Source organism: Cyanistes caeruleus, chromosome 1, assembly GCF_971803275.1.
Source record: "Cyanistes caeruleus chromosome 1, bCyaCae1.hap1.1, whole genome shotgun sequence".
Taxonomy (NCBI): domain Eukaryota; kingdom Metazoa; phylum Chordata; class Aves; order Passeriformes; family Paridae; genus Cyanistes; species Cyanistes caeruleus.
This window is the reverse complement of record NC_141701.1, coordinates 42,433,182-42,451,207: the sequence shown is the minus strand read 5'-3', so window position 1 is coordinate 42,451,207 and position 18,026 is coordinate 42,433,182. Positions and strand designations below refer to the sequence as shown.

The 18,026-nt window shown below is 41.1% G+C and overlaps 1 protein-coding gene across 2 annotated transcripts in view; it reads left to right on the top strand.

The window, feature by feature from the left end:
- Window positions 1-889: 889 nt before the first annotated feature.
- SPIDR (scaffold protein involved in DNA repair) overlaps window positions 890-18,026 on the top strand; it is a 194,405-nt gene continuing 177,268 nt past the window's right edge. The window contains exons 1-5 of one of the 2 annotated variants that reach the window (XM_086888531.1): window positions 890-1,020; window positions 7,861-8,016; window positions 8,906-8,984; window positions 10,470-10,652; window positions 13,264-13,421. In XM_086888531.1, the coding sequence (XP_086744657.1) occupies window positions 1,006-1,020; window positions 7,861-8,016; window positions 8,906-8,984; window positions 10,470-10,652; window positions 13,264-13,421 (591 nt within the window). In that variant the 5' untranslated portion in view covers window positions 890-1,005. The remainder of the gene's footprint in view (window positions 1,021-7,860; window positions 8,017-8,905; window positions 8,985-10,469; window positions 10,653-13,263; window positions 13,422-18,026) is intronic. The other variant, XM_023921152.2, reaches the window with a different exon arrangement.

Genomic DNA, 18,026 nt, shown 5'->3' with positions numbered 1-18,026 from the left:
AAAATGTAAGTACTTTATAAATTCTAATTCAGCTGCGAGATACAGCTACCTTATTTTATAAAAATTATAATTACTTGTGTTTAACAGCTGCACTAACAGCCAAGGTGACCTTGTCAAGAACGTACAATAAGCAATATAAAAATAACCTATCTGTCCCTTTTCTGTCAGTGTTTCCACTTGCACCAGTAAAGCATTTGCAAAGGTGATCAGCCTTTTTTCCTTCTGTTAGCTGCAGTTTGTCATTTTATGGAAGAGAACATCCATGCAAAGCAGTTTAAGTTCCAAGTCTACATCGTGGCACTGACATTACCCTTTTTGCCAGTAAATGTATCAGGTTACTTTTTCTTTAGGAAGTTAAAGAAATCGTATTTTAATGACTTAACAGCAAACGTATTTTTCATCAAGTGCCTTGTGTTTAGACATTACTAGCTTAGGTATCTAAGTTTTTATCACTTTTATCTAAGCCAGTGTTTCCATCCCTTTGCTTTCTTTCCTTGTGGCGTTAAACATTTATTTGAGATTTACATCAGAGTGACCCTGGCTATCATAAAGGATGCACAGGCGAAACCCAGGTTGAAAAAACTCCTCCTCAGAGAAGGACAGACAGAAGGAGAGAATAAAACATCACTCTCCACACCATCCCCTCAAAAATCAGCGCTGCCAACTCAGCCGCTGCCCTGGGCAGGGAACAGACGGCCCAGCTCTCGGCACCCCCGGCTCCTCCTGAGGCCTCGGGCCAGCTCGGCTCTGAGGGCAGGAGGGACACGGCGCCGGCAGTGGAGCTTCCCGCCGGGAAATCCCAGCCGGCTCCCACAGCGCGGAACGGCTCCCGCGCCCCCGGGAACCCCGCCCTGCCCTTACGTCATCCGCGCTCCACCCTATCAGGAGCCGCGGCTCCGGCGGCGCCAAAGCTGCAAAGGGCGGGCGCGAGCCGGGGGTTCCCTGAGCCCCGCCCCCGGTACTCCCCGGCCACGTGACCGGGGACGCGGCGCCGCGCCGGGGGCGATGCCCGGCGGGAAGGTACCGGCGGCGGCGGGACGGGAGGAGAAGGGGCTCGGCGGGGCCGGGGAATGTCTCCCCGGCTGCCCCGCAGGGCCGAGCCGAGCCAAGCCGAGCCGTGGTGCTCCCCGCGCTCTATCCCGGCGGCCTTGCCATGCGCCCCGGCCGCCGGCCAGCCGCGCCTCCCGGCCCCGCTGCGAGGGGCGCGGGGGTGGGTGGTGCGGTGGCAGCAGAGCAGCAGCCGCCGCCGCGCTGTGCCCTCGCTGCCCTTTCGTATCCGGCTCCGAGGCGGTACTTGTGTTGCGGACTCGCCAGGCTGGAACGCGGGGCGGGAACACGGGCCCTTCCCCGCGTTCCTGGTGTGCGCGGTTGCGCAACACTGCCAGGGAAATGCAGCGTGGCACCGCCGCACCGAGGGGAGCGGAGCTCGGCCTTGATACAGGGCAGGCGGGGAAACAGTGCAGGGAGAGTGGAACTTGAGAGGAAAAGAGAATTGTGGGAACTGGCCGGCATTGATACTGTTTTGAGCGGCTTCCTTCCCTGTGTGGGAGCGGAGGGAGGAGAAGCGCCCCGTGCTGTTTTTCGGTCCCTCTGCTTTGGTAATTTGCTTGGTGCATTGGATGTTCCCCGCAGAGGGGCAATTAGGATGTGCTGGCTCTGGTTAATATTGAGGTACTGCTGAAAGAGGGACTGTAAATGTTGGTATATAGAGCTGGCAAATAGAGTTGGCAAATGACAGATCTGGTTCCTGAAGAATTTTGTCTATACTGGTGTGCATGTTCAACCACTTTTTAAATATAAACACATTTAAAATAAATTTTAATGGAAGAAAATGTCAACAGCAAGCTTCAAAATAACCTACTACACATAAATTAACCTGAAATATTGACACTATACGTGTTTTCTTTTCAAGACTTTTAAGTTCTTGGCTAGTGAAAAAATGCACACTTAACTGAAACAATATTTCACCAACTCTTGTTGCAATGTGATAACAGCCTGTGATAATAGTAACTCCTTTTGATGGCCAAGATAATATTCTTTGTTACTTTATGAATGAAAATTTATACTGATCAAGGGAAAATAGAGCAGTCCTCCTCACTTCCTCACTATTAATTAAGCTGATTAAAAACCCATGCCAACCTGAGATGTAACAAAAATGTGTGATACTGTTACTGTATCCTAAACATTTTGGATGACTTAATTTTGTGTAAGCTTTTCTAAAATACTTCTGCTTTAACTGCTTTCACAGATTGAGGATTTCTCTGTAACTACTTGGCATTAGTTGTTAATACAAAGTATACTTCAATAGTATTCTTATTCCATGAAAGTTTATTTCAATGTAAGCATATTATAATTTATACCCTTGCTTAAAAAAGGAGGTGTAGGTTAAAAAATCCTGACATTCAAATGGTAATCTTATATATGTCAGTGTAAGTCATGGAAAATAGTCTTTCATTTGGTGTAGCAAAAAATCATGAGCACAAAGAAAGCTTTTAAAAGAGTGTTTTAAAAATTTTGGTCTCACACGAATAGCAATGGGAATCTTATTTTAAGATTTTAATTTTGTTTAATATTTCTTTCCCATGAGAGTAGAAGGAGGTATGCAATGGCAGGTTATCACTGCTATCATTGACTGTGATCATACAGTATAAATTTTTTTTATGAATGGTTACAACTTGATGAGAACCTTTCTAGGGCCCACACGTGTTGTTGTGAATCATCTTTGGAAATAAACATACTGTTTTTATAGGAGTAAAAAAAATAATCTTTGCTGGGAAAAAGCTACAAGCCTTGACTTTAAGTCTGCAACCTTTATTTGAGTCCTCCCTTGAGAGTTTAAAATGCAAGGACGTTTTCATATTAAATTAGAACTTTTTATCTAGCCACTAAAATGAGTAGTTGCACTTTTAGGAACTCAGTATCATGAATACTGCACTTTGCTGAAAATCAGGTGCCTGTTGTCAAATTCAGTTTTGTACTATCTTGAAATTGGGCTTTTGAAGCCCAACACTATCTGAGGTGTTTCAGTTTGAGTACTTTCATGTGAAATCAATAAGAACAAAGGTGAAAGGTGAGGGTGGCTGTTGCTTAGTGTTTGATATCTGCGTACTTTTATGTGATTGCTCCCTTTGTTTTTTTTTTAAAACCATGAAGAGTCTCTGTCAACTAGAGCTGTGATTTTCAATACTTTTTCATTCTACTCTCTCTACAAGAATGTAACAGTTGTATTTGAACATTTCTGACTGATGTTTAAGTGATGTGATAAATTTTTGGATTTGGAAGCCTGTAGCAGGAGGAGTTAATGTGGTGAAATGTTTTATCACTAGTTTTCTCCTTCAACTTATGTTGCTTTTTGTGTTAGAGAAGGTGATGTGTCAAAGAAAAGCCACTTGCATATGAGGTAGATAATATATTGGGTGATGTGCTCCTGCGGGTTCTTCCTGTGGTTTTTGGGGTTGTCCCAGAGAAGTGGGATTGTCTGGAGTGTAAAGGGTGTGTAATGAGTAGCCTTTGAGCATATGGTCCCAGTGACTATACAGGGTGTTCCAGGGCAAGAAGTCCTGGGAATAAGTAACCACGCAGATTGGTTGACTGGAGATGTTCTAGATAGGAACATCTATTTAGAAGTCAAAGCCAACACCCCAGCCCCATACTTGCAGTAGTCTGTTGTGTAATCGCTATGCATTTTCGTGGTGTTTTCAGAGTGTGCCTCCCTTTTCCTCACATCTGCACCATGTAGGCTGACTTACCTTATCTCACTAATAACTCAAATAATAACTAAAGGAGTAATGGGGTAAGTTGCTTGCGATGCCCTTTATTAGGAGGGCTTGATCCTAATTCCACTTATGCCAACAGGAGTAACTCTTTTTTTTTTTCACTTATTTAGAAGGAACTGCTCCAGAGACAAAATGCAATGCTTTTGGGAACAGAGGTCAAGACAATTTCTATATGACATAGCCATCCTAGCCTTGCCCTTTTTAACTCAGAATTTCAGAGGTCATATTTTGGCTTCTGACACTTTACACAATTTACATGGTTCTTTGACTGTTTTGTAATAAATCTTGATTTTGTGATGTGTGACAGGTCTACACACTCTAGTTCTTTTGAGCCTGATTCAGTGATTTTTTTTATTTTTTTTTTAATTCCAATACTTTGTTTCTAGACACTTTATGCATTCCTTCAGTAAATTACACCACTTATTTTTTGTGTGCCCCGTTTTTATTTCTGATTAAAAGAAAAAGATGATTAACCTTGTGACTCAAGATTAAAAGAACTTACAATTGTTGCTGCATTTCTTTGGGAACAGCACAGTCTTCAGATAACTTCATTATAAATATTTATTCTTGAGAAGTAAGTTTCTTAAAGTGTTTGTTTCTCTGCTGCCTTAAAGCAGGCTTGGGCAGAAGCTAAGAGCCTTTAAAACTTTCTATTTCTGCATGCCAGCAGATGTATTCTTGTGGTAGAAGTCCTTGGACACCACCCCTCTGTGCCAAGGTGGCTTTGCAGGTGAAGGGTGACAGTGCTGTCCCCAGCACTGGCACTGTTCCCACCGTGCCTGAAGGCAAAGAGCCAAAGAGAGGCCCTGCAGGCTGCTCTCAGCTCCCTTGCACCTGCTCCCAGGCTCTCTCAGCAACTGGATTGAAGCTGTAGGTCCTGTTTCATGAATTCACATCAAATGGTTACATGGAGATATTTAAATTAACAGGGAGTTTGGGATGAGGTAATTGTCTCTTTTATTTTATTTTTTTTTCAGTTTTTTAAGGTGATCTAGGATGTGGGAAATGGTGGCAAGGTATTTGTAGCACAGGACTCAAAGCCACTGCTGTCAGTATCAACAATCATAAATCCTTCTCTTTTGTTTCCTTCCAAGTGGTGTCTGCAAGAATTCGCAGTAGCTGAGGAACATCTCATGTAAAGGGTGTATTTCTTTACTTTCTTGGTTTGGGACTTCAGGGACTGTTTTCAGGTTTTCTCAATGATTTTAGTGGCTATAAATTTCTGTGTGATGGTAGCAGAAACTCTTGAATTTTCTTGAATCTGGGGAGCAGGGTGCATGGTGAAACAATGAGCTAATTAACCAGATCTGTCTGCAGTAATGATGGTTCTTCAGGTTGTAAATAAGCTGACATGGTGTCAAGCAGCTGCTGGAGCGGTCCCACCGACCCTTCTATCCTTTCTTCTGCTGCTGCATCAGCTGTAGATAACAAGTGCTTCTTCCCAAAGAAGTTTTATGACCATTTGGTTCATCATTGCTGTGTCTGCACAGAGTCTGGCGAGTGCCAAGTGCTTTGGAAGAAGAATAGGAAGAGGGGGTTCCAGTTGTTTCTGGTTTGTCATGGAATCATCTGCCCTGAGACAGCTCTGTAGTGCTGCTCTGAAAACCTGAGCAGCCCTGCCTTTAGTCAGGTTAAGGAAGTGCAGGATTAACTAAAACTCTTCTGCTGTGAAGTCATGAATTATGAAAAGTCTTTTTGCCTGTCACAGCCATGACTGTCTAGTACTCTGAATTTCAGGTGTTTAAAAGTCACTTCCAGTGCAACTTCACATTGAACTCTAAATATAAGCGTAACCATCTAAGCATAAACCCAGCTGTTTGTTCTACTCAGTCTGCTTTTCTAACATTGTTGACTGTAAGCATATCCTTTCTATATGCACCCTAACCTTAGGGATTACTTAGCTAGAGGGCTTTTATGTGGCTTTTATCCTGCTGATTCTTGTATGGTATTCCTTTCCCAAACTGTGGCAGTTGTGCAGTGGTGGCCATGTCTCAGCTGCCACATTCTGCTGTTCATCCCCTTCCTCTTGTGTCATGCTGTTGCTTTGTTCCATTGGTGTTGCACAGGATAGAGACATTGAGGTTTCCTGTCTGTCAGGAAATGTCATGATTTTAAGAATAACATGAATGAGAGACTTAGCAGAGAGTAACTCCCTAGTTCTGTGTTTATTAAGCTTCCTAACAGTAGAAGTAAATTACAATGCCTATTTCATGCAACATGTAGTGCATGCAATGATGTGTATTTCTTTTTCACTTATTTGCAACCATTTCTGCTTTTAAGTAACCATCAGAAGTGGTGTTCTGTAAACCTGCTTGTAAGCTATGGTGCTGCTGTTGGCACAGACAAAACTGGAGCATCCCATTCAAGAAACAAGCTTAGGTGAACTGTATTTGATACTGTAAATCTGCAAAATGTATCTCGCAAAATCTTCTAGAAGCTACAAAACCAGGCATATAAGCAAGACTCCTAGCACTGGCGAAAGCTAAAAACCATCAGAAGCACTTTGCAAGAGGACAGCCCAATGCAGAAATTCCCGTCTAAGCACTCTGAAAATCGAGGCTTGGGCCAGCATCTTCACTGGGAGGGAAGCAGTGCTTAAATTCTCTTTGTGTTGTCATGTTATCCTTTCATGATAAACTGCTGTATTCTCCTTAGCTGACATGATGTCCTCACCAAAGCACTGTTAATTCTGGATTTATTACCATGTCAGATTCAAGACTGTACCTTTCTATGGGAGTAGTTATGGGAACAGTTTGACTTTGGTGATAATGAGTAGGTGCTTTGAGGTCTGAATCCCCCCTGCAGTTTTAGAAGAGGCTCTTAGCAGGGTCAGTTATCATCAGTGGAAACTGCCAAGTGTGTTTGTTTCACTCTGTCTTCTTATCGGACTTTGTGACTGATGCTGCTCACTGTAGGCTTTTGGAAACTGCTTGTTTCACTCTCAAGAGCGCTGGAAAAAAAAAAAAAAAACCTATGGAAAACAAATATGCATTGCCATTTACAAAATGGAAAACCAGTGCCAAATGCTTGTGCTCTCAGGCACATGGTGTGATTCTTGGGGCTGTGCAGGGCCAGGATTTGGGTTTCTATCATGCTCATGGGTCCCTTCCAACTCAGGATATTCTGTGATTCTACTTTTTGGTTTTTTGTTTTGCGTATATTTGACATGTATGTTACAATCCTAATTGGCCAGCCTGGCAGAAAATGTGTGTGCTGATTAACTTAACTTTGGTGTAATAATTATTTACAGGTAGGAACTGTAGTCGGTTGAGAGAAGGTATATCAGAAGACAGACATACTCAGATGATACAATCAACATTTTCTAAGATAAATTTCAGCAGCACAGTAGGATAAAATTATTATCATGCTTAAGTTCATTTTCTGTGTGTAAACTGGTGTTGAATCTGAGAGATAGCTTTGGATTTGATAACAGGCAATTCTGTCGTGAATCTTTAGCTGTTTTCAGATATTACAATCTCTTGCATGAAGTTAGCACTGGATGATAATCAGCATCCTGTTTTGTGATTTATCTAATAATCCAAATGATTTCCAGCATCCCATAAGGGTAAGGCAATGTTTTTGATGGGGAAATGGTTGTGAAAATAAATGTAATTCTTACAGCTGAAAGAATCTGGGGTAGTTTTTTTGGTTGACTGGTTATTTTTAATGGTGAACTGTATAATGATACCTAGTGTGACCTCCTGCATAAACAAAATCCAATCAGATTAAATACGACTTTGAAAGCATTATTTAGTTAAAGTGTATTTTAGTGAGCTATTCTTGTGTAACATAGTATTTTCAGCTTCGCTGAGCAGCTATCGGGTACTATGAATTGTAACTTAGTCCAATACACAGTGAACTTACTAAAAATTTAATTTTCTCTGACATTGGTGGTGGTGTTATTTAGTGCTGCATAAAAGATGCTTGCAAATGGTTGAGGCTTTTTTTCCCAGGCTTATTAAAAATTAGAATTTGTTTGTAAGCATTCAGAAAATACTAGGGGTAGCCTAGATTAAGCAAATTTAACTTGAAATTGATTATGTCTAGACAGTGTTTTTAATGGGTTTGTTTTTCCTTTCTCTAGCGGAAGAGACTGTGGAATGCAGAATGCACACCATTCCCAGATGAGACACCTCTGCATCTGAAAAAGTCAAATGTCAGGACATCAGTGTCTGCTGCTTGGATTTCCAATGCGTGGCTTAGGTGTGGGGATGGTTTTCAGAGCACTTCATTGCTGGAGGTAAAATGCTGCCTTAGTGGTGTAACAGATGCAAACTGACAGTGAATTTCCATGCTTGACTGAATAGTAAGATGTTGCCTTCTTTTTGGTGTTGTTCCCAAACTAACAGCATGTTGTTGCAACTGTCAAAAGAGACAAAAAGTGGAAAGCACAGTTACATAAGGATATTGTCTTAACTTGTTAATGTAACTTGCTGAGCATAAGTTAATATGTTGTGTTCTAGATAGCACTTATCACTTAGAAAATTCCAATAATACACTGAAGGATGCAAAAGTAATTTGATATTTGGGATTGAGTGCTACATTTCCTGAAAAATATGAAACAAAAATACTGTAGCTTGCATCTGACGATTTTTTGCTAGACCTAAAGAATATGTTTGCAAGAGTGAATTAAGTGTAGAAAATCCTGCTTGATCAGCCAGCTTGGAATGAAGAATATTTTGTGCTGACCCCAAGCTGCTTTTCTGTTTCTTCTGGTATGGAGCAGTCATGGTGTTGCATATCTTGTGGGATATAGTAAAATCAGAGACAGGGAACCAAGTAATTCTGTAACTTTTCAGTAGGACACATGCTTTACCAAGCATGTTGTGATGCCCACTTTTGACATTTTAGTGCTGAAAATACTGGCTCTTATTCTTAAGGTCACGTGTGATCTCTGTCAGTCACAGAAAGTTCGTATTTTCCAAATATATGAAAATTCAGATTTTATGTTACTGTTCTCATGTTTAAATACCTCATTATATTACAGTCTTGTAAAAGATTTTTAAAAGAAATTGAAATTGTTCTGCTGAGCTTTGGTGGGTAAATAACAACAGCTTTGAATATATTGATACTTGTTAAAATTATTTTTAATGTCTTCATGATTAAATCTCTGTCTCTTTTTAATATAGTCCCAGAGGCCTTCTAGTAAGAAATCCAAGATTAAGAAGCATCTTGGACCACTGTTAACCGCTGCTGAAAGTGCATCTGGTATGTTTTGATTATTTCATTTTAACATTGTCAGAATATTGTTACTTTATTTTGTCCTGTATTGGGGTAGAAGTTGGCTCAAAATACTGATTGATTTCTTCTTCTGTAGCTGTAATTAGAAGCTAATTTTGATAAGATACACAGTCTGTCAGTATTGTGGTGGGGCTCATCTATTCACCCATAGTGCCAGAAATGTATTCTGCAAAGCTGCAGGCACTCAGCTATTGCTTTTGAAAAGGTGAAAGAAGCATCACTAATGCTGTACACAGTGTGTATTATAGCAAGGATGGGACATTTAAATCCTTCACACTTTTATTAGAAGGGAATGAAAAATAGCCCTTAGCTGTACAGATTGTGAGATTATTCTGTCTTCTTCTAGACAGACAAGCAGGCATGAGAGAACACATATTTTGTAAATATGAGCAATAGATAAAAAATCAGAGTTTTGTCAACCTCCTGCTTTTACAGTCTTCTGTATGCCCCTGAGTTATGTAAAGTTGTCATTAAAATAAAGAACTCTAGGCAGAATGAAGAGGAGGGGGACTTACTCTTTCTAGTTCTTACCTTTTTTTTGAGCCCAGAGGAAAAGAAAGAAAGAAGGGGTGGTATTTTTCAGTCTGTGTTTCTGCTTGCTCCAGCAGCTGTGCTGCTTCTGTTGGATGTAAGTAGGTGACCTGCTGGGCACTTCTTTTTATCTTTTGGGGTTCTAGCTTTTCTAGATTTCTAAGAAGAACCTCTCTGTGTTGCAGGAGGAGATGTGGTTGTGTTTTTCTCTTCTGGGCCCTTCTGCCTAATTCCAAACGCCCAGTAATCATCTAAATTCCCATCTATAATGTTTTATTTGTGGTAGGAAGTGGAAAATTCTACCTTCCTAGTTCAGTATGCTCTGTGCTAAGCATGAATCCTTTTTTTCTTGCTTTTATGATTAAAAATTATGCAGAAAGGTACTTTGAATTAAAAGGTCTTACTTCAAAAATAGCTTTTCTTTTCAACACTTGAGAAGCTGGGGTTTTTTTTTCCCTCAGGAAAAAACTGAACGGTAATCTCTACTGATGGAATACTTTTATTCTTTGTTACACATTGGATAAAGTCAGAGAGCTCCCAAACCCAGAATTCTAAGGGCAGTCTTTCTTTAAACCAGTCAGCATTTTACAAGGGTACATGCGGGGGAGTGGAGGAGTGTTAGGACTGTGTGTAGGGGGACTGAATGTCAGACAGTCATGACTTGTCCTCACACTGCTGAAGTACACAGTGGTAGCCTCATTGTATAAAACATTCATTTATTGTTGAGGGCTAAACTGAAAATAATGCATGTATGACTAAGAAATACATGTGAGTTAATACTTCAGTATTAATCTCTGATGCCTAGTAATAGAATTTATAATTTTGCCCATTGAAAATAGTACAGTTTAACTTTTAATTCTTCTAAATTTAACAGAACTGCATTTCTGTAACAATCTAACACTTTGCAATATTTTTTCATAGGAGCTGGTGCTGTAAGTTCTAAGGAAGCTGAAGACATAATATGGACCTCTAGTGGCAGTGATTTTTCAGATGATGAAAATAAGACATTGATTCCAAGGTTGCACAGCAAAAAAAGTGACACTTCCAAAGCAGAGGAATCGCCTAACAGACATGATTTATTGTTAGAGGACAGAAGTAGTGAAGGTAAGTTCAAATGCAAGATTTAACAAGAAACCTGTCAATTTCAGGTGCTGCAATGAAAATATTCTTGAGGTCATTCTGACAAAATGACATGATCCATTCCTATTTTGGCTAGATCAGTTGGAAGGTTTGGGGTTTTTTTATAAATTTCATCTAGGTATAGAGTAAGCTCTTAGTATAAATTACGTACCAGAACTTTAAACCCTGGAGTAAAGGAGCACAGTTGTCTGCATCTACTGGCTAGATATGGCAGACTTTGCAGCTGCAGATAGCATCATCTTCTGTGCCATGCATTTTCATTTTGGAACAAGGTCTTCCGTTGCTTCCCCCGTTAGCTGCACTATATGAACAGCCATGAGTTTAGTTCTTAGAACTTCCTCTCTAATTCATGGACCAGGAGATGACAGAGGGGAGAAAAATTGATTAAAAAGTGCAGCTGAAGACAGAAAAATCTTTGCTTAATTGGGATAATGTTTAAGTTGCATTAGAACTTGCTAGGAAGTCTTTACAATGTAAAAATAAGTTAGGTTAACTTTGTAATACTTCGGCTAGATCTGAAATATTACAAATAGACTGGATCCTGGATGTCTGACAAAGCATTCAAACACTGCTGTGAGCTGAACAAATAGATTGACTGATTGATGCCTTTTTGTTTCATGACACTGTTTAAATATGCTCCTTAGGCTTGAAGCAAAAATGCAAAATCTTCTTCCTTCTATACTTTTACCATCTATATAACACTGTCATTGTCCAATTAACCATTATCTGATGGTTATCTTTTGTAATTCCTAGTCATTTTCTTCTTTTCAAAAAGGAAGGACTGTTCATTTCCTGAACTGCAATCTGTTGCTGAGCAGGAATTTTTCTAACCTACCATTAATATCATTCACTTATCCCCTGCAAGTATATCCTGCAGGCTTTAATCTTCCTCTTTTTTTTTTCTTTTTTTTTTTTTGAGACAATGCACAGACATATTTTTATGCTTGTAAGATAGCAAAATTTGGTTTCTCTCTGTAATTGAAGAAACCCTGATGTGTTATGTATCTGCTTGAAGGTTACTGAGAAAATCCAATAATTGTCATGTTTTTCTTCTAAACCCAAAAATGTCTTGAGAGCACTGGGGAATTAAAGTACTGTAATTTCCATGTTTTTTGAAGTAGCCATCATATACACTAATTTTAGCATTGTACCCAATGTGCCTGTGTGTGCGTGCATATGTAGGTACAATTGTAGGTGAGGTGACAGTAGGGAAAAAGTAGTTTTTAAAGAGATGTTCCCTTTCATGTTGAGTTGAGTGTCAGTACTTCAGTGTGACAAGATAAAGTGGATTGCCTTGTATTTCATCAAGGAATTTATACCGTTGTCACAAGTTCTGTGCAGCTTGTCACACAGCTTCAAGAGAAACGTCTTTGTGCTACCCGATTGCTGATGTCTAAAATTTCTGATGAAGCTTCCTCATAGTCAGAAATAAATGCATTTGTGTGTGTAAAAGGAGGCAGCACTACAGCTGTGTGCTTGTCTGGATGACTTCAGAGTTTGAAAGGTCAGTATAGAAACTAGTAATTTAGATTACAGTAGCACTGCCAAGTACAGAAGGTACTTCCACAGTTCCATGGATATGTACGGATGTCTGGAGCATGGTGTAGGTGCTTTCTTTCTCTGCTGCCTCTCCCTTGTACATGACTATTCCAGTGTTAGAAATATGACATTTACAAAAGCAAGAAAAGCAACTCCCTAAAAGCTTTCATCCCTTCTCCTTTGAACATGCTCATTTATGCAAAACACATTGAAATTATCACTTCTCATTACCTTGTGGCATTTGGACCTAAAGGATTGAGGCTGCTACTGTAGCTCAGGCTTCCATGCCCTTCAGTAGATGCTTGGAGTTACAAATGGACTTTTGGAGTTGCATTAAATACCACATGATCCTAAGGATGGTGGGAAAAAGGTTCCGCATTTCTGTCTGCATCTTTTATTGCCATTGCATTGTGGGTTTGTTTGGGACTTTTTCATTTGTTGTTTTTTTGCCTCCATCTTTTCTTATTCCTGTTTCTCTTAATTTGTCCTCAACAATTCTCTCTTTGATGTGCTTAGAGATTTGATTTGCAGACTTGAATATTTAAGCATAGTGTTCTAAGAGATGACCATTTCAGCTAGCTTTTTCAGTCCTCTGTGAGGGTTGCCACATGTAGCAGATGTTAGTTAACACTGTTTAAGGCATTTGCTTAGAACAGTTAATTCTGAACAAGTACACGAGGAAAATCCAATGCGGCTGGGCAAAAAAGCCCCCTAACTAAACTATGGAAAATTAATAATAACTAAACTGAAAGAACACCCTACCTACCTGTGCAGTTCAGTGTACCACCTCTTTACAGACAGTACTTTGCAATCTTTTTTTTTTTTTTGTATGTCATTTTTATCCTTCCTCACAGAACATTTTTAGCTAGTAGGATTTAGCTTTTATGAGACACAAAATACTTAAAGATCAGTTGAACATAGGTAAAAAATAATGTTGCCATTCTTCCCCCAAGTTCAGGATAGCTGTGGTATTACTCTTTGTGTTTATAATAGATGGTGATTAAGAAAAACTCTTTTTACTAATATTCTGTTTTAGATGAATTGAAGCTCATTGACTGGGAGAAGGATACTGATTCCACCGATCATTGTGATGGGTCAGAAAAAGAGGACGGCTCATTAGAGATATCGGACTCGGACTCCTGCACAAACACTAATTCTCTGCCTGCCAAAGAGGAGACTGATGAGCTTTGTAAGGTAAGAAACTGTTCCAAGTTTAAGAAAAAAAGCTGCTGCTATAGTAATGGCATATATTTATATTTGTTTGCATTTGAATTGGGGCAGTGTGAGGATTTTGCCTACCTTATCTTTTCAGAAGGAATGCGGTACACAAGAATTTCAAGGCATTTTCTTTGACTCAAACCTCAAAACCAAGCAGTGCCCCTCACATAAATCTTGGTAGTATGGTCACAGAATCACAAGATGACTGGGGTTGAGAAAGCACCTCTGGAGAGTGCCTAGTGAAATCCTTCTACTCGCATCTGGGCAGCTGAAGCTGGCTGTTCAGGGCTATGTTTGGTTTGTTTTGAGTATTTCCAAGAGCAGAGACTCCACAAGTTCTCTGGGCAGCATGAGCCAGTGCTTGGTCACCCTTGCAGTAAAGCAGCTTGTTCTTATATTAAAATTGAATTTCTTGTATTTCGATGTGTATGCAAAAAGTCATCAGGTGGGTGAGTTTCTCACCAGAGATGATCATCTGGATTCTCTACAGTCCCTGGCTGCTTGTGACAAGTTGGTGCCCAAGTTCCAGTAGTGTGGTGGGTGAGAGACCATTTCCTATTTCTCTTTATACTTTGAGACTGTGACTATCTAAAAATCCAAATGTTGGGAATAGAGCATGATGAGCTAAAGGACTACATGCAGGACTCCCTTTGCAGTGATGAGGATTGCAAAGCTCCAAAGGGAAAGCTGTAAGAACTGAATCTTACTGGCTAAGATAGATAGCTACTTTTTTTTTTTTTTTCTGCAGAAAATGTAAGTTTATTTCTAAAGACACATTATGTGTCAACTATAGATCTTTATTTAGTATCTTATAGTGGACTGATCTGTGTGAAAAGAACGGAGATGTGACAGTACCCCAGGCCAAAGTAACATTTGAAATGGGCTGCACAGAGTCGCTGTCCCTGGAGGTGTTCAAGGAAAGACTGGATGTGGCTCTTAGAGCCGTGGTCTAGTTGACATGGGGGGTGGTGGTTGTTCAGATGTTGAATCCATGATCTCAGAGGTCTTTTCCAACCGGACTGACTCTGTGATTAACCCTCTCTGTGGTGCTGGCGGCTGGTGCGGCACCAGGGAGCCCCGCGCAGACAGCGCTGCCCGGAATGTGGCGGAGAGGCCCCAGGCGGGGCGGGCAGAGCGGAGGGGCCGCGCTGTGGCCCCCGAGGAGCAGCCGGGGAAGGGGCAGCGCTGGCCTGGCAGCCGGGAAAGCCCGGCCGGGGAGGTGTGGGGGCGGCCGGGGATCCGTGCTGGAGCAGCCCGGCAGAGGGCACCGCAGGCCCAGGAACCTCGGCCGGCGGGGGCCACGGGCAAGGCTGTTAGCGAAGTGGATTAAAGCCTTATTGAAACGCGTTTATGTCTCGATTCTGTATGAAAATGCTGGCGAGTGAGTGTGACAGGGAGTCCTGCTCACAGCGGAGGGAGAGCAGCCTCCAGTTTCCCAGGAATCGGCCCCATGGCAGGGTGCTGGGGCCGGAGGGTAGGACGGTGGCTCTGTCCGTGGCCCCTCACCACAAGGGGGACATTGAGGGGCTGGAGCGAGTCCAGGGAAGGACAGCGGAGCTGGGGAAGGAGCACAAGTGTGATGAGGAGCAGCTGAGAGAGCCGGAGGTGTTTAGCCTGGAGAAAAGGTGGCCCAGGGGAGACCTCACCCCTCACTTCTCTAGAACCACCTGAAAGGAGGCTGCAGCCAGGTGGGGTCAGACCCTTCTCCCAGGCGACAAGTGAGGGGGCCAAAAGGAATGAGCCTCAAGCTGTGCCAGGGGTTGGACATCAGGAAGAATTTATTCACAGAAAGAGTGATCAGACATTGGAAGGGGCTGCTCAGGATGGTGGTGGAGTCACCATCACTGAAGGTGTTTAAGAAAAAACTGGATGTGGCACTTAGTGCCATGGTCTAATTGAACATGGTGATTGGCCATAAATTGGACTCTATGATCTTGGAGTCTTTTCCAACCCAATTGATTCTGTGATTCTCTGAAACAGTGAGTCTGGCTGTGGCAACAAGTGTGACCTGGCACTCATCAGGATCCTGTGAGTGTCAGTCCCACTCTAGCATCTGTAGCTTAGAGTTCAGCGCGGCTTAGTCTATTTCAAGTTTTGAAAAACTTATTTTATATAGCCCAGGTCCCGGGCTGCAGCATCAGAAGAGGCTGCATGGTCTGCATAAATCTGTGAAAACAGAATTGCGATTTATGCAAGTGGTAAAAATTGTCCTGTTTTTATTACACCAGCATGACTTACCTCAGTGTACATGGAAAGTTGAATAAACTTTATGAGGCACATTCATATTAGTAAATTATGCTCATGAGAGGGCTTTTTGGGATGCAAACATACTGTAATGAAGTTTTAAAATCTAACTAGAATATTTATGCTAGTACAAAAGATGTGGGTACATTGGGAAACTGAGGTTGTCCCTACAGATTTCCTCTTCCACCATCCCAGCTGGAGTGCCACAGTGGGAATTTTGCTGGGTGGTCACCCTCAGCAGAAAAAATTCTTCTGGGAATTCCGTGTATGCAGGAGGGTAAATCCCCAGTGGTTGCTCTGCCTGCTGCAGTCTTTGTTTTGCTTTACTTGGGACATGCTGTTTTAAAAGGGAAAAACTGCTAGAAAAAACTGTAGGCAACCTGAGAGGTTTCCAAGAGAGAATAGAAAAGCACTGTTCACTATAGGAGGTCATTTGCTGTATGAGTATTCTTTTAAAAGGCCTGTTAATTTTGTGGCCTAGTTCATGGTGAGGGAAAGGAAAAAAAGCCAAATGTTGATATATCATCATTTTTGTGGTATTTACTAAATATCTAGAATCTAATGGAGTGTGTGGATAATCAAAAGACCATGAAATTTATTTTACGCTGCTTCAAAATATGCCAAATACCAAGAGGTTCTGGAGGTTTAGGATTACTGCCAAAATATCTTTATGGTAGTATTTACTCTTGGTAAGAGTGTTTCTACTGGGAAATCTCTTCCTGCCCCCCCCTTATATACTAAGATATCTAATTTTAAAATTACTTCTTTTTGGTGATAATTAACTACATAGAAAAGCTTCACGTATTGTTTTGGTTGGAAGATAAGACTCTCGCTTATCTCTAGGCTGTAAAGCTGCAGTCATGACTCAATTTATGTTCCAAGTCCCTGTGCTGTGTCTTTCCTATCAGCTATTCACTTCTGATGTGTAAAGCAGCTTGATAAAGGATAATGAGGAAGGCAAGTTGAAGCTGGCCTTGTGGTAGCAGCTAATTTTTGTCTTCAGTTCAAAATTTTTGAAGGAAGCATGTGCAAGATATGACAGGACCATGCTTTCCTTTAGCTATTTTTAGGGGATGAGAGAGTTGTACTATGTTAGCTTTCATTTGACCTATAAGTGGTTGAATTTTTGGTTAAGATGATGCAGGACAAAGATCTGACAAGGTGATCCCAGATGGTTCTATTCTTGCAGTTCTTTGACTTCCAGTTACTAGTGGTGGATACCTAGGGGAAATTTTTTCTTGGAGAACATGGTACCAGAATAAAGTTCAACCATTAATGTTAGTTTTTCAGTGTACATGTTTTCCAAAAGAGCACCATGTAATCCCTTCAAAATTGGAACACTCTATATTTTTATGCACTAGTAGTGACTACATTTTGCCAAACTTGTGTAGACTTTTTGTCTCATGAGCTGAAGTTCCATATTTTGTAAGAATTGCTTATCTATGAATTATCTTAAACTTATAAAGATTTAAATGCTAGTAATTAAATGAAAATGTGTGATCCTATAGGTAAATTCCTCTCTCTTTCCATACTACCTCTGAAACTGGGAATTTTGTCCCTGTGCACTGAGTGGCATCATCTTCCCCACTTGAACCCTTCTTCAAAACACTTAACCCCTTAAAGTAGGCCAGCATTTGTATGGAGTATATAATTTTGGTATCTTACAAGAGTATGGTCTTTTCTTTCTGCCCTCTCTGGTAAATCCACTTTATCAGTTTCTGACGGATAGCCATGTTTGCTTGCTTTACATGGGGAGCAAGTGAGGTTTATCCCAGAATGGTATGGAATTAGTCTTAGGTATTTGCTTCATAGCATGAATAAAGCTTAACTGGTTAGGCTTAACTGCAGATCCTCTTTATTGCACAGCACACTAGTAAGTGCAGTAGACACTTGTCTGCTGATCCTAACTTCTGGTTTGGGTGAAAATTCATCAAAAAGTCACATGGTTAAGAGCTTGTTCCCTTTGAATCTTAGAACCATGGAATGGTTTGTCTTGGAAAGAAAATTAAAGATCATCCAGTTCCCCTGACATGGGCATCACCTTTCACTAGACCAGGTTGCTCAAAGCTCCATCCAGCCTGGACTTGAACAGTTCCAGGTACATCCACAACTTCTCTAGACAACTTTTTCCAATGTCTCACCACCTTCACAGTAAAGATTTTCTCCCTGATATCAAATTTAAAGGTGCTCTGATTCAATTTAAAGCCATTCCTCCTTGCCTTATTCCTACAAGACATAGTAAGAAGTCCCTCTCCAGCTCTCTCATGGGCACCCGGTAGAGACTGGAATACACAGAGAGTGCTAATATCCCTAAACTATTATGCTGAATGAAGACAG